General features: G+C 52.1%; 1 protein-coding gene across 1 annotated transcript; it reads left to right on the top strand.

The window, feature by feature from the left end:
• Positions 1–479: 479 nt before the first annotated feature.
• Positions 480–24,198, top strand: KY (kyphoscoliosis peptidase; the record flags this gene model as incomplete). The annotated part of the gene is made up of 14 exons (XM_082767227.1): positions 480–520; positions 4,443–4,492; positions 5,661–5,714; positions 12,103–12,165; positions 12,868–12,930; positions 14,748–14,822; positions 14,995–15,036; positions 15,563–15,613; positions 16,814–16,896; positions 17,169–17,277; positions 17,883–18,000; positions 21,669–21,857; positions 22,340–22,530; positions 23,294–24,198. 14 exons carry the CDS (start codon positions 480–482, stop codon positions 24,196–24,198), a joined length of 2,034 nt encoding a protein of 677 aa, XP_082623353.1.

The following is a 24,198-nucleotide window of genomic DNA, read 5'->3' as shown; positions in this document are numbered from 1 at the left end:
TGGGTCTTCCACAGGCGAGAGCCGGTGGCATTCAAGGAAAGCCCCAAGAGCAGAATCCCGGCTGGTCCTGAGCCAAGCCTGGCGAGCTGAGAGCCCAAGGGCATTACAGCCAGGCACAGCCCAGGTAATTCACCGTCCCCTCCCTGCAGATAGTGGGTGCCACCGCCCTGCGGCACCGCTGCCCCGTCCCGCACCCTGATTGTGCACATCGGCGTTTCCTGGTGCGGCCACACGCATCCTCAGTGCTTGTGGCAGCAGAAAACAAAACAAAACAAAAAAAAAAATGAACACCTTGCCCCATGCATTGGTACCACGCCTGGGCAGGGGAGCCAACCTTCCCCGCAAAGGTACTGCCACTGCGAGTAGGGTTCAGGGTGCAAAGATCAGCCCGCTGTCAGTGCGTGCTGCTCCTGCTTCCTCCTCCGGCCGTACGCTGCCCCGGTCCGCACACAGCGAGCTCCCCTTCGCACCCCACCCGCATGGGGAACATCAGGAGCTTCTGCTCCACCTGGGCGAGGAGGTAACGGCGAGCGGGGCGGGCAGGGCAGGCTGACCAAAAAAAAAAAAATCCCCGTTTTGAAGAGCTTTTCCCCTTTGCCACCCCAGGTGTTGCCTGAATGCCAATTCCGCAGCTTCAGGGCAGGACAGCGGTCTTGGGTGGCTGTCAGCAACAAACTCTCTTAGGGCAGAAAAGCGCTCTGCGCCTGAGGCAGAGTACTTTTCCCCGAAGCATTAATCGGTGGCACCAGCACCGTGTGATTTGTTACCGGTGGCACATTTCTGCGTGGCTTCACTTCCTTAAAAGCAGGGGAATTAATCAGGTGCTTACCTGCACAGGGTTCGCACCATGCGGGCAGGCACCCCGGGAGCAGGAGCCGGTGCTCCCCGTGGCCCCGCAGCCCCGTGGATTAATGGACGGGTTTGCACCGCAGGTGCAGGAAACGAATTCGCCTTGTCTGAGCAATGTATGGCAGCAACTGCGTTACCAAGTAACTGAGTAGCTGAGCATTGCCTTTCCCGACTAATTGATGCCCTCGGTGATTGCTGCCGGGGAGGAAGCACGGCGGGCAGCGAGGCGACCCCGTGCACCGCAGCCCTCCGGGGGCAGCTCGGCCACCACAACATGTCCAGGGGTTTGCTCCATCCATCAGCAGGTGCTGGCGTGGGGCCAGCCTTTCGCATTATCCCCCCGTTAATTTCCTGGGGTGTTTCAAAATATGTATATGTTATCCAGATGCATTTTGTATATGCATGTATCAGATTTGGGGCTGGGAAGGGGGGAGAGGGGAAGGCTCAGGAAATCAAGGGATGGGGGAAATGCGACTCCGAGCCCAGCCCCAGGCTCCCGGGCAAGCCCCTTCACCCTGCTGGACACAGGGAGCAGCTCGAGGTGCTTCTCTGGGGTGTGGGACACTCTCCAGTTCTGTATACTCTGTAATGGGCCCTGTAAAGAAGGCCGTGACCACGCGTCACTTTCTGTCATCAAGCCTCTGCTGAAGCAGGTTAGAACCAACCTGAGTCTCCGAGTCACTGCTGATAACTACTGGCAGTGAATTTCCAGGCTCCAGGCTTGCAGCATTAACATTTAAAAATCACGAGACCCCAAATACCATGACACCACGTCTCGTGACCTTTAAGTCAAATGGGTTTAGGTTTCTTTTTCTTTGACTTTCGACGTCCAAACCATAAGGCTCATGTATCCAAACTCGCCGCAGTCCAAAAGCACCAGGAGCCCATTTCTCAACTAAAACCCGAGCTGGTGGCTCATTAACTGGTGCAAGGAGCAAGGGGAAGGGGACTGCTTCGCCAACGTGACCCCACTCATTTTCACATCACCTCCTGGAGGGAAGGAAAATGATCAAGTGGGGACACATGGAGATCAGCACAAGGTCACAGCCAGTCGAGGTGCCCAGGGCTTGGTCAGCCAGAGAACATCCCATTCAGTTATCACAACTTATTTTTAAATGGTTCTTTTCAATGCTGGTGTGTTGCAGCGACCTTGGGCTTTAAGTCTGTTCATGAAAGCCTTTGAATCTCGGTTGGAATTAACGTCGGCTTAGGCTGGCCAGAGCCAGCACTGAGCAGGTCCCCAAAGTTTGTCCGGGCAGCCTCACAAAGAAAAGCTCTCGGCAGAGCTAGGAACAGCCTTACACTTTTCATAAGTTAAAAGAAACAAGAGGACTAAAGCTCAAAGACAGAACATTAGAAAATTTCCTAACACAGCCAGCCCCAAGCCCAGCCTCGTGCTGCACTGAGCCCCTCAGCGCACCATACCCACACAGTCCCCATTCCATCTTTTTGCCAGGTTTCAGCCTTTGATAGCACGTTTTCCTGGGAAAAAAAAAAAAAAATCAAAACCGATTTGAGAGAAAACCTTGCATCAGCCTGCATTAATTTGGTCGGCTGAAATCAAACTGTGGAGCCAGGTATTTGATGACTAAGGCACAGCACCGAATGAAAGCCCTTTCCTGCCTTTTTTCTGCATCACCAAGGTGTGCGTTTTAGATAAAAGTCACGTTTCTGACCGAGGCGTTGGCTGCCCGACCCCCTGCCTCGCTCTCCCTGCTCTTCCCACAGCACGGGGCCGGGGCAGACAGGAGAGGGACAGGGCACTGGGAGCTTCATCCTCAGCAACCCGCTCGGCCATCCCGCCCCGGCACAGCTGAGCGAAACCCAACCGTCCCGCCCGCTCTATTTGTACACGCAGATAAATATACATAAGGCAGAGCTGAAAAGACAGAGTCAGCGCCTCTCCGAAGCCCGTCAGATCCTGTTACCGCCAGATCCCCAGCACTCTGCGGCACGCACGCTCTTTGCAGCAGCCGTCAGCCTGGCACGGCGCGGAGCAGATGGTCACGATGACTTGGCCGGGGGATGCTGTCAGCCCCCAGCTCCTCGCCTCACATGATTTTGCCGTGCCACCTGGGCAGGGCACCACGCCATGGGGGCGAAGGCAGCGCTCCCTGCCTCGCAGCAGGGTCCTGAGCAGGTCACCAGCCCACCCTGGGCACCGCCAGTGGCTCCCGGTGGCCCCTTCTGCCACATGTGGTGGTGATTCCTCTTCAGCACGGGCACCAGGCTGGGGGACGTGGGCAGTCACCAGCAAGGAGAGCAAAGCTGAAGGCAGAGGGAGCAGAGCCACCAGCAGGACCTCGTGCAAGTAGCCCAAAGCCTCATTATCACCAAATAATTACGTTCTGGTGGTTGCTGATGCAGCCTCGTTTTGCCCTGCTGCCCACAGGTCCCGCTGAGCATCCACTGCTGCTGTTTGTCCCTAAACAGGGGGGGGATGAGGCACAGGGGGCAGAAAAAGGCAGAGTGGAGCCAAGGGCAGTCTGTGCCCAGACAGTCCTCCTACAACTGGTGGGCACTGGGAAGGAGAATGACCCCTGGTCCCTGCAGGGCTAGGGTGGGAGAGCAGAGTCTTGCAAAGAGCCCCAGGGAAGAGACCAGCCACGGGCAGCCCAGTTACCACAGCATTCATGTGAACAGCCGCGAGCACGAGCAAGCCCTAAACTCTCTTCTCACAGCTTCAGAGGGGAGCCAGAGCACATCCATAAAGAGAAAGGCAGCGCAGTGGCTGGGTGAGCGGCCCCAACTTCCTGGCACTCGGGGAATCTTCCTAGATCACGTTACGTTCATGTGTCCTTGGCTCGTCTCTGTACAGTTGAAAAACACTGTAAGGGGAGCCAGCTAATTAAGACAGTTGGTCTTGCAGAGCAAAATCCAGGGAAACAATTCCTTCCTGTTCTACTGGATTGCAGACCTGTTGCTTTCACCCAGCCGTCCCGTTGCTGGCCGCTGCAGCAGCGCTGGGTGCTCACGGCGCACGGCAGTGCTCATGGCACAACCTGCTCTGCAGTAGTGCAGTGCACGAAGGGCCTCTGGTCCACAGCGGGGATGTTCCTAGGCACTGCCACGACACAAATAAATAACGATAATAATACTCGGGGGGGGTCGGTAGCATGCCCTGTCATCTGAGCCAGCGCTGATGGAAAGAGCACGGAGCTGGCTGCCGAGGTGCTGCGAGCGATTTGAATCCGCTGACATTTGGCCACCAATTGGGACAGGCTAGCGGCGGCTTCGGAAGGGAGCGCAAAGCTTTCCGACAAGCCAGCGAGCCGTCGGCGTGCTGGCACGTGCACCCACAGCACTCCAGGGTGCTGGGCAGATGAGCTTCAGACTCAGGGTGCCCAACACCCTTGGGTGCAGCCACCCTTACCGTGCCAGCTTCAGGAGCGCTTATCGAAACCAATACTTCTAGGGCGATGAAGATGCTTGAACAGGGACCGCTCCTCATTTCTGCAGCTGTACAGTGCCACAGGGTTGGGTCTGGTTGGGTCTTCCTTTCCTTGGGAACCCTAAGGTGGATGGGGACGTGGGTTGGGAGAGCAAAAGGTGCTCTCCTGGGCTGCGAGCTGATGGCCGTGTCGTCCTTGCAGGCTGTGCCGCTGCTGCTGGAATGAAGGGGAAGACAAATCCACCGACCTCAGTAAGTCACCCGCGGGAGCTGTGCTGGCAGGAGGTGGGGAGGTGCTGGCACGAAGCATGAATGTCAGGCACATCACCAGTGCACGGAGCACGCTGCCATCCCTCTTCTGCTCCGTGGTGCTCAGGAAAAAGGAAATCACTTTCACTGATCTCACTGAAGGGGAGAGGATAAACTCCAAAAGAAATTGTACCAGGGAGCAATATGGGACTGACCCAGCATTGCCTCCCCAGTCCTGTATTTTCCAAGAAAGTTACAGAAAAGGTGCACTAGTAAATAGCATAAACAATGACAAAGGGCTTCTGAGTGGAACCAATGCCATGGTACCACAAAGTGCTGCCACCTGCATGCAGTGCAACAATGCAATCTGAATTTGCTCTCCTCTTCACCTCTCTGAAAAGGTGTAGATAATTTATAGGATGCAACAAAATATTTCTGGAGGAAAAAAAAAAAAAAAAAAGACAACACTACCTTGCTGGCCAACACTTTTCCCACTGACTTTGGCTGTGCTGAACTGAGGCTCATCCACTCTCGCCCTTAAACACGAGGCACGCTTTTGGTGGGAGCAGCAGGGGCAGGACAGGGCTTCAGCAGCATGGGCACCTTGGCACTGCCCTGGGCAAGGAGAAGCAGAGCTGAGCACAGCTCCGGGGGCCGCAGCTCTCCTGCTCAGGCTCTGCAGGAGCCCCAGGAGCAGAGCCCATCACGTGCCCAGCAGAAAAGCCGCATGAGCAGCACTGTCCTTGCCACCATCTCAATGACACAAATAACGTGCAGCAGAGCTGGCGGGGGACAAATGGTAAATCTCCAGCTAAGAACAATGCTAATGAAAGTGCGGAAGTGAAAATTCATTACCTGAGTCCACTTGGGAGATGTCCTGAGGGATCCTCTCAGGCTTTCTGGGTTGCTTTAACCCTCTGGGTCTGGCTCCAATACTTGCTCTGATGCACTGGCGTTGGCTGTGCTTTCTTCCCTTTTTTTGCCACTTCTTTGTCAGAAATCTGACTGCTCCTCACAGCAAGGTGCTGTGCACCTCACCAGGCCCATCTCATCATGCTGATCAATGAATGCTCAGCATCCCCAAACTATGCAAGCAGAAGGAAAAACAGCGTGATTTTGGGCCAGCAGCTCCAGGAAATAGCTTAATAACGTCTCCTCCTCTTTCCAACAGCCCAGGTGGAGGTGAGACACGCAACAGGACGACCCCAGCAGCCCAGCCCCACAGGTAAGCTCATTCCATCCAAACAGAGAAGTCTCCCTGAACGTTTTTTGTCCCCTGGAGCACAGAGGACACACTTCAGCACTGCCAATGTTGCTTAGGTTCCCCCGGCATCCTGCCAGCTCTCTGAAAAGTTAGAGATGCCCATCAGAGGCAGCCCATCCAGCCCATCTCCCACCGCCTTGTGGAAGGGTGATGGGAACCAGCAGGGTTCCACTTCCTCCTGGTGCACCTCCAGGAGCTAGCAGAGCAACATGCCAGTGCAGAAGCCTGCTGGCTTCAACCTAGGGGTCCAGCTGAGCGGCTCTTCGGAGGCAGCAGCAAAGTTTCCTTCTGGTTCTTGGCCACAATTTGAGTGTACGTGTGGAGGGAAGTCCTGCCTCCCCTCGGGAATGTGTTTCCTGCCAGCTTTCTGTCATGCACTGAGGGGGGCATGAGGCCTCCTTTGCACCCGCCCTAGTCCTGGAGGACCCTTATATAGGGAAATGAGGCCTGACCCATGCAGATTAACTTTACCTGCCTCCTGTTGGCTTCTTGACAGCTCATTCAGTCCTGACAAGCACCAGGCTCTTACCTCAGGGTAACTTGGGATCCTGTTTGGTAGGTGCAGTGCAAGGAAGGGCCCACTGAAACACCAGGATGACTCCGAACGCAGGCGTCTCAGCACAGCCGCACTGCTCGGCCCCTGCTGCTGACACCGCTGGTGTCCCACCAGCAGGAGACATGCACAGACCGTCTCAAACACAAGAGACAGTTTCCTTGGCAGTTTCCCTAAGTCACCAGTATACTGCTTCTGTTGCCACCTTTGTCATCGGATCATCCCACAGCTTAATCCAGCTCCATGCTGTAGAGCATCCAGCTCTTCCCATGGCATCCTGGACTCTTGGGTCAGGAAGAATAAGCCCAATGAGAACCGTCATGATCTTGCCTCTTAATGACCATTTGGGTCCTTTAGCTCTAGTTCCAGGTGACCACGACCAAGCAGCGTGCCCATCTGCAGACAGATGTTCCTGAGGAACCCAGTGTTCCCAGTGCCCGGACCCATTCTTATGGAAGGATAGTTTGGTCACCCCAGGCTCACTGTCACACCAGGAGAGTTCATTACTACCACATCCACTTTCAGGAAAACATTAGTAATGAGTTGCATGCATTTTTTTCCAAACATGTTTTCCAATTGTTTGTCATCTGGTAGAAATTGATAGAAAATACCAGGGTAATCAGGCAGAGGAGATAATTCGTGTGTGCTACTGGTCAGCAGGAAAAAGGAGGTTGTTCGTCACTGCAGCAGAGAGATGTTGATAAAACACAAAAGATGATGCTTGGTCTAGCAAAGTACCTTCTGCATCTCCCAGGAAGTGACAAACCGCCTGTTTAATTAGAAAGGTCAAGGCTCTCCCCTGAATAAACCAGAAATAGCCTTCCGGGGGGGGGAAGTGTGTGGGGGGGTAGATAATAATAATAATAAACCTGCCAGAGTATTATGGAGGACATTAGGAAAAAAATACATATAAAACCTCCACCAGACAAGAGCCACAGTTTCTGAGAAGGGGGTGTTGAGAAAACCATTCTGCTCAGGGAGAGAGCCCCCCTTCATGTTTAATGCAAGCAGATATTCCAAGTTTTTTCCCTCTTTCTTCACCTATGTCTCTTAAAACATTTGTAACCGCACCGCCTACCTCGGGTGTACCTTAATGTTAACCCAGCTTGTCCAGGGGCAATGTTAAACCAGTGGTTAGCAATAAGGCGTGTGGCCCCACGACATGGCCGATGCATAATTCAGGTTACCAGGACACCTTGAGGTGCAATCCCCAAATCCCAAATAGGGATTAAAGGACAGACTGTCCCAGAAAGGCTAAACAGGACATTTCGGGAGCTGGTCCCATGGTGACTGAGAGGGGAAAAAACCTCTCCAGGGACCTGCAGTGGCCAGGAGAGCTCGCTGACCTCCACATGATGTCAGAGGGATGGGGTCCATCACAGGTCCTCTGTCTGCCTTCAAAGGAGGAGTTGTTTGGAGATTTTAAGAGAATCAGTGCCTTAATTGTGGTGCTCAGCCCAGCCAGGATCGCTCTGCCCCTCTAGAAGAGGCAGCGACAAAAAGCAAGCCGAGCAGCATGCTGAAGGTCAGCAGATCCGTGCTCTGACACAAGGCAGCACAGCTCCCAGTGCTGCAAGACGTCCTGCCCAAAGCCCTTCAGCAGCTCCGTGTGCCCGGCTCTTGCTCAGACTGAGCAGCATCCAGTTGCCGCAGCGTGAGGAGAGGGGAAGCCACCTGCAGAAGGGACACAAAATGTCAAGGCTGGGGATGGCGAAGTGAGGGTACATGGCCACACTTCCAGGTCTCTGCCACAGAATACAAATGGGGGTATTTTTTGCTTGTTTAAAAAAGAAAAAAAAAAAATAACAGCCTTAGGTTACCTCATGTGCTGGTACCTCCCTGTGCTGGGGACAAGGGCAGGGTGTCCATGCAGTGCCACATGTCCCACTGGTGGGAGATGGACCATGCTGTGCTGTAGCAATAGCCTGGGACCAACACGTCTTGGCTTTTATGGACCAGCAACACCATCCGAGATGCCTCCTGCTACCAGAAGCACATGTTCTCTCACCTGTTCTCACACTGAGAAAAGAGGCAAGTAAACCCTACATCCAAAGCATAATCCCCGTGGTGTTTCTTCCTTGGGGGCTGTGGCATCTGCTTCGCGTCTGCGCACACCACCCAGCCTCATCATCCTGCTGTGACCTAAATTCATCCTGACCCGCCTCAACGGGACCCTCCTGGCCACCCGTTAACCTCCTGTCTACGTGGATACCAGGAAACTGAGCACGGAGGTTTATAGTTCAGTGGAAAGTTCTGCTGCTGTCTTAAATCATAAAGCACAGCTGCTGACACAGCAGAAGCTGCAAAGCGAACAGAGCATTTGTGCAATCTGTGGTTTGGAGGCCGCCGGGACAAGAATAAGCACAGCGTCTTGCAGCTCTGTTGGAGGGAGAAGGAAAGGACAGGCCAGAAGAGTAGATTAAAACTCATCAGAATGCCATTGTAATACCCGGTGCAACACGAACACAGCCTGGCACTTCAAAGTCAGCCCACAATTGAGAGAAAATGGCAGCTGAGATTCAATGGCTGCAAATGCAAAGCAATGTGTGGGGAAAAACAAAAAAATAACAACAGGCAGCAAATACATATGCACTCGCATGGACTAATGAGCCCTAAATGAGCTATTCTGAGCCAAGAGACAGATCTTGGGCATCTTTGTGGAGAGGACTGTTCAAACACCACCCTGGTGGTGCCTTGCACACTTTGCTTTCTTCTTGTGCTGGCCTCGGGCCTCTGCCAGAGGCCTCCGTGAGGGACCAGGCCTGACCTAGAGGCTCTTTGGGGCTGGCCCAACACAGTTCTCCTACCCCTGCTGGGGGACCTCACATCCCCAGGCTTTGCGTGGAACTGGTGACAGCCAAGGGGACGCGGTGCCCAGGGGCAGCCCACTCCCAAGGGTGAGCAGGCCAAGCTCCTCTGGAGACCATGCCCCATGGAGCAGAAGGGCCACCCTCACGGTTCTTCTGGCCATGGTCATCTGTGGCCACTTAACAAAGTGGCCTTTGTTAAGATCAAATGAATATAAAAGACCCTCAAATATCTTCGGTCTTCCCACCGCCCCTTCTGTACAGCCGCCAGAGACACGCCAGCCTCAAAATGCCTGCGGAAGAGTTAAAGCGCTTTCCTCAGTGAAGCAGCCTGCAATCTTCTTCTCCACCCAATGGGACTCAAATAACCTAATTCTTGTTCTACATTTGTATGGGCTCTCCTTCCCCCAGCTCACCCCTGGAGAAATGACAGCTATGTGGTAAATACATGTAATCATGCCAGTCTGATAGCTTCTCTTGTTCTCTGGCCATTAATTCATCTCCCTGGGACTTAGGTGAACGTTTTGCATCCCGCAGCAAATTCAAAGAGCTGCCTTTATTTTAAAATCAACACAACAATAAAAGCCTTTCTCCTTTCCCTCCTCAAAATGCAAATTTTTAGCTTCAAAAATATCCTGGCACACAGACAGCTGTTCCTGGCTGTGACCTTATCTCAGGCCAATGACAGATTTCCCATGCATGAGAAGTCGCAGGGTTTAAAAAACCTCCTGACTGCCGTGTGCTGTGGCCGGGGCAGGTAACCGGCACTGGAGGATGTGTTGGAGTGATAGGACTCGGTGGGGCAGGCTGGTGGTTGGGCTTGATCTTGAAGGTCTTTTCCAGCCAGAATGACTCTGGGATCCTATGAGCAGCGCTTGCTGCAAGCAAAGCCTGCACTTCGTGATAAAAACACTAACAGAAATCCCCCCTGGGATAAATGAGAAAAGAAAAATGCGAGAAAGCCCTCCAAGAAGAAACGCCTTCTTCCTGATGATCGTTATTTCTAGGAAAGCAGGAAATTTCTGCAAATTTTCTCTTCTCTCTGGACACGCATTTTGGCAGTGGCAGCCGTTACAGTGATGGCAGAGCAGTGCTGGTGACTGTACTGGTGCCAGCCCAGGAGCACCCAAGTCACCATTAAAAGAAATAAATTATCATCACGACCGTGGACAAACCACATCAGCTTCATATCCAGCTCCTGTGACAGCGCTCCCTTGGGGGCATGCCCCACTCCAGCCCACGTTCATGGCATAACGCAAGAGGCCAAGGGACGGTGGGGAGGAAAGGGTGCTGCAGGCTGGGGCTGGAGCCAGGCGAGGGAGCACTAAAGGCCAGCGGGCAGATGGTGAAGCGGCGAGCAGAAAGTCACCACGGCCATAAATCTTGGGGAGCGGAGACGGGCAAGCCCCAGGTGGCTGGGCAAGCCTGCCCAGTGAGCCCAGCGGTGCCCAGGCCGCCCTGGGCCAGCGGCCGCGCGGGGTGGGACGGGGGCCAGTGATAAAATTAGAAAAGCGTTTCCCTGCCAGTCCCTTCCGCGGGCTGCAGGAGCCGCTAACCCCTGCGGCACTGCCCTGTTTTGTGGGCTGGGGGGAGCTGCTGGAAAAGCAGGATTTTTGTGCAAAGCACCAGCTCCCACTTGGTGCGCCTGCAGACAGCAGGTGGGGGAATTATTCAGATGTCCTCTTCGGCGCAGGGCACTTCCCCTCAGTCCCTCTGCCTGGTGTGCCCGAAATAGCTGCTCATGCACCCCGTTTCCAGCAGCTCTCCCCCCGCTGCACCAAGCTGCAGCTTCGCGGCAGCAAGCCACCTCCCTGGACAGCACTCATTATTATTTCTGTCCCTAAGCATCCTTTAAGTTTCCACTGGGGGGACAGAATCAGAAGGGAAAGCCTTTTAAGGATTTCTGCCCGCTTGGGAAAGTGAATCCCCCCCAAGCCAAGAGAGCTGCGAGGGGGATTTGAGTGCAGGCAAGTGCTCAACGCCGAAAGGGCAGAGCGAGGGGAGGGGGAGCCCAGGGCACGCTCTGAAACCAGAGCCCCCGGCCAAATCGCGGCTCCTTCCTCAGCCGTAGGAAGTTCACAGGGCTTGGCGTTGGCAGAGCACGGATGGTGACCGAGCGGGGCAGCTCGGCGTGGCGGCAGCTCAGCGGTGGCCCTGCCGCGATGGGTACCGTGGACCTGAAGGAAGGTCCCAGCGCCGTGGCGATCAACATGATGCTTATCGTCCGCCCCGAGCAGAAAGGGCAGAGGGACAGACAGACAGACAGCGCAGGTAAAACCCCAAGGGAGGGGAGGGCTGCAGGTGTGGTGCCAGCTGCTTGCTGGGGCCAAGCAGCAGCTTGGGAGTAGGACTTGGGCTTTTCCCCCTCTGCATCTCCCTCCTGTTTTAAGAGATGTGCTACAAAATGCCCAAACTTCCCCTTTTTTTGCAGGAGAGCCCTTTGCTCCTGCACACTTCTGGGCACTGGCACGTGCCACCGCAGCTGCAGGAGGAGGTGACGTGCGCGGGCCACCGCTGAGGACCACGCGTGCACCTCACCCTGCCCTGCAAGCAGCTGAGCACGGGGGCAAAAGCGTTGTGTGCGAAGGGTGTGCAGGCTTTGTCCCCACAGGTGGCTGCCCCGAGCCATTTATAGCTCCAGTCCATGCCACTCTCCCTGGCCCAGCTCCTAGCGTTCAGGGGATCTTCCAAAAAGCTGAGAACATGCTCTGCAAATGCAAGGGGACCTTCCCTGCAGGAATAAAAGGAGGGGGAAAAATAAAAGAAAATAAAAGAAAAAAAGAGGGAAAAAAAAAGTGTTTCTGTTCAAATTCCTTAGGGAAAGGCTGGCTCCTCCAGATGGGCTGATGCCTGCTGGGTCTGGGTCTCCAGAGGGAAGGGAGCTGCAGGGACAGACCTGACCACTGTGTTCATCTGCTCATTTATTTGGGAAATAACGCCCAGCTGATATCCTGCAGTGCTAGCACAGACTCATATTTATGTTTTACAGGTTTACAGGGTGATGGAAACGGAAACAACAGACCGCAACCGGCACAGGGGAGAGACCTTAGTGGTAAGTTGTCTCCTCACTCCGCACATGGGAACACCCCCCTACCAAAAAACAACACACGGTGCCCATCCACAATCTTGTAGTGCCCAGCTCTGCCTCAAGACAGCAACATGTTTGAAGCAAACTATCTCCTAACAGCACCTTGGGAGGCTTCAGTGGGCACAGGGCTCTTGGGTCATGGGGGGTCCCCTGCATGCTCTCCTACACCGCACGGCCAGGATATGCGCTTCTGACACCGGTGGCACAGCAGTGTTGGAAGAGCAGGCAGCACTCTTTCTCCCGTGGCACCACAGAGGTTAACACGTTCCTCCTAAATCAGCATCTCGATGGGCCCCTTTCCCCGGCACAGGACACAGGGGTGGGCTGCGGGTGAGATGCTGAGCGCTGCCCCATGCTCTCGCTCAGGGACCTCACCGCTTCCAGGCACCCCGCACCTCTCCACGCTCCCAAGCACAGGACATTTTGGCTGTGCCCGACAAGGCGAGCACATCTGGGCGACCACCGCCTGGAAGGGCAGGCCAGCTCCAGCTGCTCCAGCCCATGCCCTCCTCAAACCATCCCACCTGGGCACCAGCCTCCGGAGCAGGGCCACATCCCATCATTTTGCCCTATGCCCCAAGCAAGCCTGCTTCCTCATCCTTACTGCACTGCCGAGCTGACACTGCTCTCCTTGTGGCACTGAGATGTTCTTCTCCCTGTGAACAGACCAGCGAGCCTCCGAGGAGCCCTACAAGCAGAGGCAAACCATTACTTCATACACAAATGAAGGTAAGTGACCAGCCAAAGTACATGGGTTTTTCAGAGCAGGGCTTCAGCAAGCTCCTGCTCAAGCTGGTTTGTAACAAACACACCAACAGGACACCCCACACGAACAGAAACCAGGACGTAGCATGGATGTAACCAATGCCAGATATTTCTGTGCAGATGGAAGGGGGCAAGCAGCAGGACAGACAAACATCCTTATTTCTCCTGGTGGAACCATCTCAAGTTTCACGCGCTCCTCTGGCTCACAGCTAGAGACTTCTCAGTTCCTTATGGAGGGCGTCTTAATTAGGAATAGCAGAAAACACCATAAAAACATCAGCAACCATTTCATCTCTCTAGTTTTTAAGGAAACAGGTGCAGCACTTTGAACATTTACTGTGGGATTACTTTTTATCATTTGTTAAACATTGTTTAAGCTTACTGGGAGAAAGCATTCCTGTGTGCTAAATTTGTTTCTTGGAAAACAAAGAATTCTAATTTAGGGGGGAAAACTGAGAAATTGGGAATTGGCAAGAAAGCCCACAAAAATCCACAGATATGAATAATCTTGAGAAATAGCGCCCTTGCAAAATATAAAAATCTAAGGAAATCACACTATTTGCAGAAAGGCAAGCCTTTGAGAAACAACATCATTTCACCTTTAAATTAACTAACAAAACACACCAACCAGCCCTCATCTTGGCCCCCTGGTACCTGCAAGCATCCCAGAACTGGAGCCAAGCCCTAGGATTTTAAAGGGTTGTATAGTTTTTACAGTCTTTCTTGCCTTCTGCTGTTGGGATTTAAGGACATCGAACTTTTCTGCAAAACCACAGGAGATAAAAGAAAACTTTTTAAAAAGTTAAATTCTGAGAAAAAAACTTATTATTCAATGAGAGTGCAGATTCCTACCTAATTAGCTGCTCCCAAGAGCTGGGTTTTAGGGAAAACCTCAAAAACCACTAGGCTCTGGCTAGAGCTGCTGGGGGCAGCAGGTACAACGTGCTGGCAGCCCCAAAGTGCATTCACACCTTGACCTTTCATCTCCAAAATAACCCCATGCTGCCTGGCCCAGCGAGCCCACCCGCGTGGGAACTCGGGCAGCTGAAACCTCCTAAAATGCTTTCCTGAAGCGCAGCCTCTTTCAGAAAGTTCAGGTAGCTCCTGTAACACTTCCTGACTTTTTCCTTGTGTCTCTCTCTCATGGTCAGAGTGAAGCTTTAAGCAAAAGACCCCGAATTTCCAGGGAGGTTGTCTGGGAGCATCGCGGCACGCAGAGCACAATGCTCTCAGCCAACACTGCCCCTTGCAGGCAATGGCCTTTTCCAAAGGTTTTCATACCACAAACCAAGCCATTTCCATAGCTTTGAGCCTTTTTTCATTTTATTCTGAGAAAAATCAATGAGACATTGATTCTCTGTTTACTGTATCTCCATCAAGAACTACTTAATACAGCAATAAACCCCTTCTTTAAGCTGCCACATGATCCTCATTGAGGACCTCTGCTTTATTATCACCTGCTTCAACACCTGCTACACTATAACAGGAGGCTTTTTTTTTTTTTTTTTTTTTTTTTTGAGAACTGAGAATTTTTCTGAGAACCATGTCAGAGGTGACTACAGGTTTTCTTACAGTATGGTTTATTCGTTCTACCAGGAGAGCAGAGCACTTTGGTACCTTCTCAGATGGCAGAGGTGCCGCCTGTTTTGCTAAGGTTGTGTCATGTCAGCGATGTTTGGGTGGATGTGACCAGGTTTGTCACGCCGACCCTTTGGCCCTCCTTCACATCTGAGCACTGATTGTGTTCCCTTTCCAAGCATGTTTGTCACCATTTCTTCCAGGAACCCAGGTGACAGTGGAGGTCCATCCCAGGAACACCACCCCACAGCTCTTCAAGAAGCTCTCCTTCAGGAAAGGTACGTTCCCAGCCAGGAAACCTGCCCGTGGCCGAGGGGACACCCCTCCCTTCATGGGCACCACACCAGCGGGGACCACCGGGAGCTACAGGCGATGCTGCAGCCCTGGAGCTGGGGTGCTGATCACCACGGCCCCACAGCACTTTCACGAATTGTGCCCGTATCATTGCAGGTTCCCAGAGGCTGCCCAACCATAGAGGCCAGGACAACAAAGGTGAGGCTGCCCTACCTCCAAGCCAGGGAAATTGCTCCCAGGAGGAGGCGGTTCCCTCCTCACATGGTGGGGCTGGTGTCTTGAAGCTCTTGAGATGCCACCAGCCCTTGGGGTCAGGCGCTGGCCACGCTGCCCAGTGGTGGCCATACCCATGTGGGTGGGTGCAGTGATGCTGAGAAGCAGCTGCTGGTAACAGCAAAACCTTTTGCTTCCTGGGGTAGGGTTAACACAGCTGGCGATTATATGAGGCCATCAGAAACCCTCAGCAGCTGCCTGCAGAGGCACCATCTGTGGCCAAGCCAGCCCAGGGGCCTCATGCAGCATCCAGGCTTCCAGCTTGTCCATGCCACCGGTGCCTTGGCTGGGGTGTGATGTTCCCAGCCCCAGGGCTGAAAGGGGAGGCGTCCGACTGCTGGGGAACACAGTGTCTACAGAGCCTGGGGACTACCAGAATTCACCCCTTTCACTTCTTCTTTTTCTCTTGCCAACAACTGCTCGCCTCATTCTTCTTTCTCCAATTTTCCAGCTTTCGAAAGGACCGAAGCCCCGCAGCCACCAAGTGGGAAAGACCTGCATGGTAACTATCATCTGCAGCCAACCCATGCCAGGAGGGTGCAGCCCCAGGCAGGGACCCCGATCTCTCCCCAAAATAGGCTTGCTCTACTCCTGGAGGGTACGGAGCTGTGATCTTGGTTCTACCAATACGAGCATGTCCAGCTTCCCAGTCCCCCACAAGTCCTGGGTGGCTCCATGACCACCCCACAGGCTGGACGGGGACGATCTCACGTCTCCGTGCACACAAAGGGGCACAATGCACACTGCCCAGCTAACAGCGTGAGCCTGCCTGAGTTATTCTGGACCCCACATCTGCGGGGAGCCTTTGCAGCTATAACCTGACAAAGATGAAAACCGATAACCAATTTTAAGAAAACATCCAGTTCCCAAAAGGCAAAAAGTAATTTTCGGAGCGGTGTAAAGTAGGAACCGTTAAGCGCGTAAATCTGCTTTATCTCTCTTTAGGTCAGCCTAATAGCCCTTTTCAGGGAAAACGGAGATAAACAAACAGCCTGTTACAGGAGCAGAAGCGGCGTGCTCGCAGGCTGATTTTGGCAGGACAGCCAGTGTGGTGGCCCGTGTCCTGCTGGCAGGCAGTACCGTCCCCAGGGGCTGAGCCGGACCCAGCGCCCAGCCCCGTAATCCCTCCCCGGGGCAGGGGTTTCCGAGAAGAGCAGGGCTCATGTTAGCAGAGCATCTTTGCAGGTCAGGAATAGCCCCTCTGCGAAGGGAGGGGAGATGGACGCCTCCCCGGGGGCTGGAGCTGGGGGGATGAGCCTGAGCCCAGTTTTGGGGAGCTGGGAGGGGGAGCACAGCGGGCACAGGTGTCAGAGTGAAGAAACCCAGCTCTTTGCTGGTTTTGTTTAGCAAGTCTTGCTTTGTAGAAGATTGCACAGCACAGGTTTTCCCTGATGTTTCTGCAGTGTTTTGTGCTCTCACATCCAGCACCCAGGCATTTTCAGTGCTGCCACACAGCTCCAAAGACACTGGGTACCTCCCACCCTGCCCAAACTCCACTAGAGCAGAGGTGATGAGCCCTGCTTGCCATGCAGCTAGCGAGGAGCCTCCACGGGTGCCCTCGTGTCCTCTGTCCCCAAGCACCAGTTCTGGCCATCCTGCAGGACAGACAGTGGCTCAGCCGTGGCCCCGGGGGCAGCCACAGCCCTCTCTCCCTCCCTCTGTCCCTCCCTTCCCCAGACAATACCCGCTTGTTTCTTCCCAGCGTATCCATGGGACAAATCCTCTTTGAAATCCATGCCAGTAGATCTGCAGCAATTTGAGAAGCTGGATGCCTACGCATTAAAAGTAAGTCTCGCTTCTGCCTCCGTCCCTCTTCCCTGCATACACCAGCAGCAGACATCCCACTCTGGGAGGGAACCTGTGACCAAAAATACATCTTGCTTGAAACGTGGAATTACAGCTCTGTGCTTCTATTTTTAACAAAGCTCGAGCTAGAGCAGCGTCCCGGCAGGTGGGGTCTCACCAGCTTTAGCAGGACAAGGGATGGGGAAAGCAGGGGTGTCCACCACAACGTTTCTTCACCCCAATCTCACCCAACACTTCCTCCTCCCAAACAGGTGAACGTCAACAACAGCATAGAGGAGCTTGTTCAAGCCCTGCTTAAACAAGCCCGGACCGACCTGGAGAAAGTCCGCGTCATATGGATGTGGATATGCCATCACATAGGTGGGTCGGGGTCTTCCATAGAGAAGGTAACGCCGCTGCTGTTGGTCTCATTACGCTGCCGCTGCGATTCACTCTGTGTCTTGTGGGTGGTTTCACACAGAAGGCGCAAAGGAGCGCTTTCCGGATTATCCAGAAATACCTTCAGAGGTTATCTCACCATCTCTGTTTCCACACTCCCCCTCCTTGCACTGCCAGGCCCTACAAGGCATTGTGCAAATGGTTTCTCTCCATATGATGGCTCTGTAACGCCTACCCAATGTATACAAGGGTGCAACCATACCAGTCCCCATCATCAAAGCAGCTGAAGCACAAAGCCAGGCTGCCGAGCACCAGAGGCTTGGTTGTCACATCCAGAGCCCTACAGCACCACTGGATTTGCAGACTGATTGCATTTTGCATAGGACACGCACAAACTCTTAGGGGAAGATGTGGATTTAAACCAGTTTAAAAAAAAAAAAAAATGAAATGAGCCGTACGTGCTGCAGCTCATCTCGCTTCGTTTGCACTCACGGAGGTGGAAAACAAAGCAAGAGTTGCTTCTGCTGCCCACCGAGCCTGCTGCCTCGGGCTTCTGGATGAACTTTAGCCTGTGCTCCTTCCCACAGAGTACGACGTAGTGGGCTTCCATGACAAAAGCCAGCGGCTGTGCAGTCCCATAGACGTGCTGCGGAGGGGGAAGAGCGTTTGTGAGGGATACGCTGCGCTCTTTCAGCAAATGTGCAGGTAAATTAAGCTCAGGAACATTCAGTGCCAGGGAGGGTTAACGTTTGTTGTCATCTCCGTGCCTATTCTGTCTGCCTTTGCATTGACTGATGTGACTTTAAGCAGGACGCAGAACTTCAGCTTTCAAACCATGCTGTGGGAAACCAGCAAGTCCTGGAAAGGTCAATTTCGCTCCCTCCTCCTCCCCTCCCCAGCATAATTTGCTTTGTGCCATCTGCTGAGCTTCGCATCGCATTAACATAATGGCAGATGAAAACACGGAGATAATTTGGTTAGAAGAGGCTAGGTTTTTCCTTCGAGTGTCCGTATGTGAAGGTTAAAAGCATGGCGAGCCTCAGACAAAAGGGAACTCTGCCTGCAGCATGCTCCTGTGGCACAGGCAGGCAAAGCCCCAGCAGGAGCTCGCCCAGAGCCCTCTGCAGGTGCCCTCTCCGCTGGAAGGGATGGCCCTACAGAGAGAGGGTGTCCGCAGGAGATGACTGGCCCTGATGACTCAGCAGCACAAAATTGGAAGGGGCCTCCTAGCACCAGAAAGCAATTGTGTAGTTTCCTAGAGCACGGGTGTGCGAGGCAATGCTGTGCCTTCCTCTTCTCGGTAGACCAGCTTCCACCGACAGGCTTTGGAAATATTGAAGATCAGTCATCTGCTGGCACATGTACGTAACAATTGGCTTTCCACACCATCCAAAAAGATTTAGGAAGGCTTTCACCATTAGATAAACAAAATCTAGAAGGAAAAGGCCAGATTTGAAAAAAAATAAATAAATACTGTGACAGATGCTAATGATGCTAATGTGGTAAATGCTTCCAACCAATAACATATCCCATGATACCTGATCCTGCTTACCAAAGAGTAAAATAAAGAAAGGGGATGATGAAGTATGAATTTATAACTGCATATTATGAAACAGTTATTAGCGGTTAGAAGTGGGGGAAATTATCATCTGTTCATTAGAAAGCATATGTTTAGTTCATTAAAAACATTAATCTTTCCAAGGATCTTTTTTACTATTTAAAGGCTCTGTTGATTCATCCTTCATTCCTCAGATCCAGGTTGATTATTCATTCCGTGATTCAGGAAACCTCCCAGTCATGCAGTCTATCACTTTTGACAATGAGCTAAATATTTCAGCTCCTCTCCTGAAAAACTATAACCCAAGCCACCTCCTTCTTGCAAGACAATTTCCTCATTCTTTCTTCTCATGCACCATTCAAGTCTTACACATTCAAGTTTAAGCACAAAGGTGAGAGGCAAAGAGCCGCCTTCTTATATAAAAGTTTTCAGAGACATATTTGGGTTTTCTAACATGCCTTTTCTCCTAGCTCCCACCAAGGCAGCTTTAACAAACAGCCCAATTCGCCCCTCACCACAAGTACCCCCAAGTTCAACTTCAGGCAAGCCTAGCACTGAGCACCTGGGGAGGAACGCTCACAGCAGCAGCAGCAGCGAAGACGCAACAATTGTTTGCTCTTCAGAGGTTTCAGCACAACCACAGGAGCAGAGCTGGTCTCACACCCCACAGCGGGTCTGCCCACTGCCCACTCAGCTGCTCCTCGTGCAGAGTTGGTCTGCAAATAGCCCAGGCTGCCCATCCTCTCCTTTCCCTCTCCTCTACAGTCTGTGGTTGTTCCTGGCTCTTGGGTACAACTGCCTACCCAAGTGTGAGCCAATCTGCCTCCCTCTGGAGAAGCCAGATTTGCTTCTTTTTTTCAAATGAAATCTCCAAAGCCAACCTGAAATGAAAGGGAAGAGGCTGCCGTTGAATTCAAGTGACATCTACAGCAAGACCCAGATTATTTCCTACTTTTCTTGAAGTAGAAAAGCATCTTAGGCACCTTGGTGCACTAAGCAGATGTTGAGAACAGTTCCTTAACTCATTTCTTCTGGTCCACCTTGCTTTTAGGGCATTTCCTACCATCACATTGCCACATCAGGCGTTTCTGGAGATCTTCTCCATCTTCTTTCTGCATGGTTAACTTACCTGTGTAAAGTTGTTTATACAAGAACGGAGACGTGATCACTCACTCTCTTCACCAGTACAGGATTGCTCCTACAGGAGGTTTTAGCGTGCTTTTGTCCATCTTATTAAGGAAACTTAATTGAGATGCTCCAACCTTTCTCTTGGAAACTCAGCACATCCAAGCACGGACTCTTGCTGTACCTTTGCTAGCTTCATGTTAAGCGAGAGCACAGACAGAAGGGAGGGCAGAAGGTGTCCCTTGGTGTTCTGTCTGAACACCCAGACAACCGAGCAGCAATGCGGCGCTGCCACAGCTCTCCTCCCCGCACACCTCTGTCTTCTCTCTGCAGGCTGCCCAGCCAGCTCCCAGCTGACTCTCAGTTCCCTTTTTGCAAAGACAGAGGAACAGATAACTAAGCAGCACAAGGTCTTCCAGGCGCTAGGAAGTCTGCGTGTGAAGCTGATGGGGCCGTCTTCCCTCTAAACGGGCATCCCCTCCATAAATAAAGTCTTCCCTACGAGCACTGCCAAACTGCTAATTACCAGCCAGTATCTCAGTTATCAGACCCAGGCGTCTTAACAAGCATGCTAATTATCTTCCCCATAAATATCACTTTTCTTCTCACTGAATTAAACCCACGTTATGCAGACAGTCTTGATCTTGACGCATGCACGGTTTGTTACTTAAGGTAGCTGTTACAGCTAGCTTACTTTTCAATGAAGAAGAAAAATGTCAATACCATCCTACACAAAAGACAATCCTCTAAGTGAAGTAAGTTTAGATTAATGCTGAAATACGAGGCCAATATTAGAATCTGTTGCTATCAACAGCAGAGAGCTTATTAACACATTGCTTATTTAAATCCTGTTTACACTTCAACAAGTATTCATTATTTAAAAAAGAGAGAGAGGGAAACTATTTAATCATTTGTACCCTGGACAAGCACAAGGTCACTCTTTAAGGCAACTAAATCAACCTCCACAGTCCTGTGAGGTATAAGAGATCTTGGCTAGTGTCAAACACTGGGCCTACTGTTAGAGAGAGCACGAACAAATGCAGTTTTAATTTATAATTACATGGGCTAATTGTGGAGAGCATCAAAGGGATCCCACTGAGGAACAAGACAGAGAGCAATTAAACACACCTCATCTTTGTCATCCTCCCTCAGAAAGACTGAGTTGATGGCGCATCAGGCAAAAGAGATGAAACATGCAAGAACTGGAAGAGAAGGGCCCCTTCCTCCCGTGGGACCCTCTCTCCAAATTTCTGTGCAAAAGCTACAAGGGAAAGAAGACCCCTTCGCAACACCGGGCAATGCTAACAGCCTCGGGTGTCGCTGCCTCGTGCTGCTGTCCTGTGCTCGCCCTGCACGGAGCCAGCCCCTAGAAGGGCACGGTCTCCACCTGATGCCACTGAGCAATGGGGAGAACTCGCCTGCCTCTGGAAGGGCTGAGGAGGTTGTGTCATGCTCGGGGCTGAGCCACCGGCCCAGCAGAGGTGCGATGAGCCCAGTGCTTTGGGCAGCATGTGGCCGGAGCAGGCACCTGTGGTGTGCTGGTATTGGTGTGGGATGGGCTGTGCTCCCGTTCAGTACAGAATTAAAGTCCTGTGGATGCGCTGGATGTGGCTCCTCACATCCTCCCACAGAAGTACACTGAAGGATTTAAAACCAAAATGTCCTGCTGCACCTCGTTGTTCTCTTTTAGCATCGCAGGAATCCAGTGCATGAAGCTATCAGGATACTCTAAGGGGTACGGGTACACGATTGGGCAGGTCTTCAAGGGAGACTCCAGCCACGCCTGGAACGCCGTCTACCTGGAAGGAAGGTGGCACTTACTCGATAGCACCTGGGGAAGCGGTAACGTTGACGAGACTTCAGACAAGTTCACCTTCAGGTAGAGAAACAATTCTCTAATTTAATACATAAACCTACCACAAAGGCAAGCTAGCGGGTGTGGTAAGAGACACCGGGGACAAAGTTTAGGTCTCACTGCAAGGGGACCCCTTCACACCCTCTGGGCTGCCTGTCCAAGGGAGGGAGCTCATTGCTGTGGAAAGGGGGTGACCTCGAGCAGCAAGCAGTGGGACTCACAGCTGCCCCAGAGGGGGTGCCTCCCTCTTTCTTCAGGGCCCGTGGTTGCAGGGGACAGCACAAATACCCTGGTTTTATACAAAAGCTCAGCATTTTGCCCTGGAAATAGAAAACCAAAGCTGAGGTTCCTTCTCTCCCTAGAGAGTTTCAAACCCACAGAGCTCAGCTTCTCAGCAGCCCCAAACACTCTGACTTCCTCCTACTGAAACCACCATCACTGTGCGGCGGAAGAAGTAACTGCTTATAATTACTCATTTTCCTTTTATCTCTTCCTCCTCCTTCCAGATACAACGAGTTTTATTTTCTGACTCACCCAGCTCTGTTCATTAACGATCACTTCCCAAATAACAGTAATTGGCAGCTTCTCAAACCAGCTCTGACGCTGAAGGAATTTGAGACTACCGTGAAGTACAGCAGTGACTTCTACAATCTGGGCCTGCTGACTGTGCACCCAGATACAGCCATCATCCAAACAGGTAATCCCTGAATATGAGATTAAAACAATTTTCTGTGTTCAAAAAGTTTGACTTGCTGAACAACATATAACTAGGCTCTTCTTTACGTGATACTCAGCACCCTCCAGCATTCAGCAGCAATTTTAACACGAAACCATTCAGGTAACCTCACTGCCCCAAAGAGCCCACATTTCAGGTCACCATCTTCAGATTTTAAAAGGGCTGCAGGAAATTTAATAGTTACCCATTTTTATGAATGCCAAGAACACAAAGTTCAAACTGAAAGGCAGCAACATTTTAGGACTTAATGTTGTCTTCAAGCACTTTGGGAACAGGCTCATAGGGAGGTCAATTATCTCATGCCTGTGTACTGCAGGACTCCTACACCTTTCTCTGAAGCTTCTTGGAATGGCTGCTGGACTAGAAATCAGGTCTGGCCACGTCTAACTAAGCCCTTCTTGAGCACACAGGCTGACAGTACTTGCAGTTGCATTTCTCACAGGTTTTCATATTCTATAGGACCACAGCTCCATTTCAGTTGATATCAAAGCAGGATTAATGCACACCTCCAAAAAAAAAGGTCATTCATCACCTGGTTCTTTTGAGGGGCACCAGTTTCTGTAAAAAGGTGACAAGCTATGACCTGTCAGCCACAGCTCTTTCTTTTACTGCTAGGGAAGTGACAATCGGTTGGGACAGATTAGTCTTCTGGAACAGGGTATGTACATGCAAAAAAAAATGCACTGAAACTCCTATGTGGTTTCTTTTCTTACGTATTTCATAGTCAATGGAACAGCCACCATATCAGTGGATTGCCGCTCTTCCACGTTATTTACATTTTCGCTGAAGGGAAGAGAAAAACATGGCTTACTGTCTTTGAGGAAACACGGAATGAAGCTGGAGATCTACCCACAGAGTACAGGGCGCCAGGAACTGGAGATCTTTGCCAAGTCCTCCAACTCCCCAGAAAACGTCTACAACTGCGTGTTGCAGTATGTTGTCGAGTGCAAGTCTGTGGACAAGAGCGTTCACTTCCCGAAGGACCTAGACCAGCCCGTTGGACCAAGTTGGTTCTCAGAGCGCCAGGGGTTCCTGAGGCCGTCACAGCCTGACCCAGTCGTCCACACCAACGATGGACGGTGCTCTTTCACCTTCACCCTGGGAAAGGACATAAGCATCTTACCCACGCTGCAGTCTGATAACAGCAGCCTGACAGAGGACAGGAGAAGGCAGCACATCATGCAAATCCATCGTGGCAACCAAGTTGAGTTTCTGGTCCATCTCCCCCATGCAGGGAAATTTGTTCTGAAATTCTTTGCCAAGAAGAAGTCAGATCCTGGCAATTATACCTACGTCTTCAACTACCTCATCACTTGCCTGAACAACGAAGTGAAGTGGCCAGCTTTCCCTCAGACCTATGGCAAGTGGGCGAACGACTACGAAATACTGGAGCCACTCTCCGGGCTGCTGCCAGCCAACCGCAACGTGCAGTTTAAACTCAAAATTCACGGGATATCAAAGGTGCTAGTTCAGGCCCAGGACACTCACACGCTGACCCTGAGCAGAGACGGCTTCTGGGAGGGAACCTGCAACACCGCAGGATGCACAGAGTTATTTGTTATGGTGCAAGAGAACGCCAACCACAGCTTCTACTCCCACGTCCTCAAGTACACGGTTGAGACCCCGTAG

The sequence above is a fragment of the Aythya marila genome (genome assembly GCF_965140915.1).
Source record: "Aythya marila genome assembly, chromosome: 9".
Classification (NCBI taxonomy): domain Eukaryota; kingdom Metazoa; phylum Chordata; class Aves; order Anseriformes; family Anatidae; genus Aythya; species Aythya marila.
Note: the sequence above shows the minus strand (reverse complement) of the source record. Positions and strands in the feature narration are given on the sequence as shown.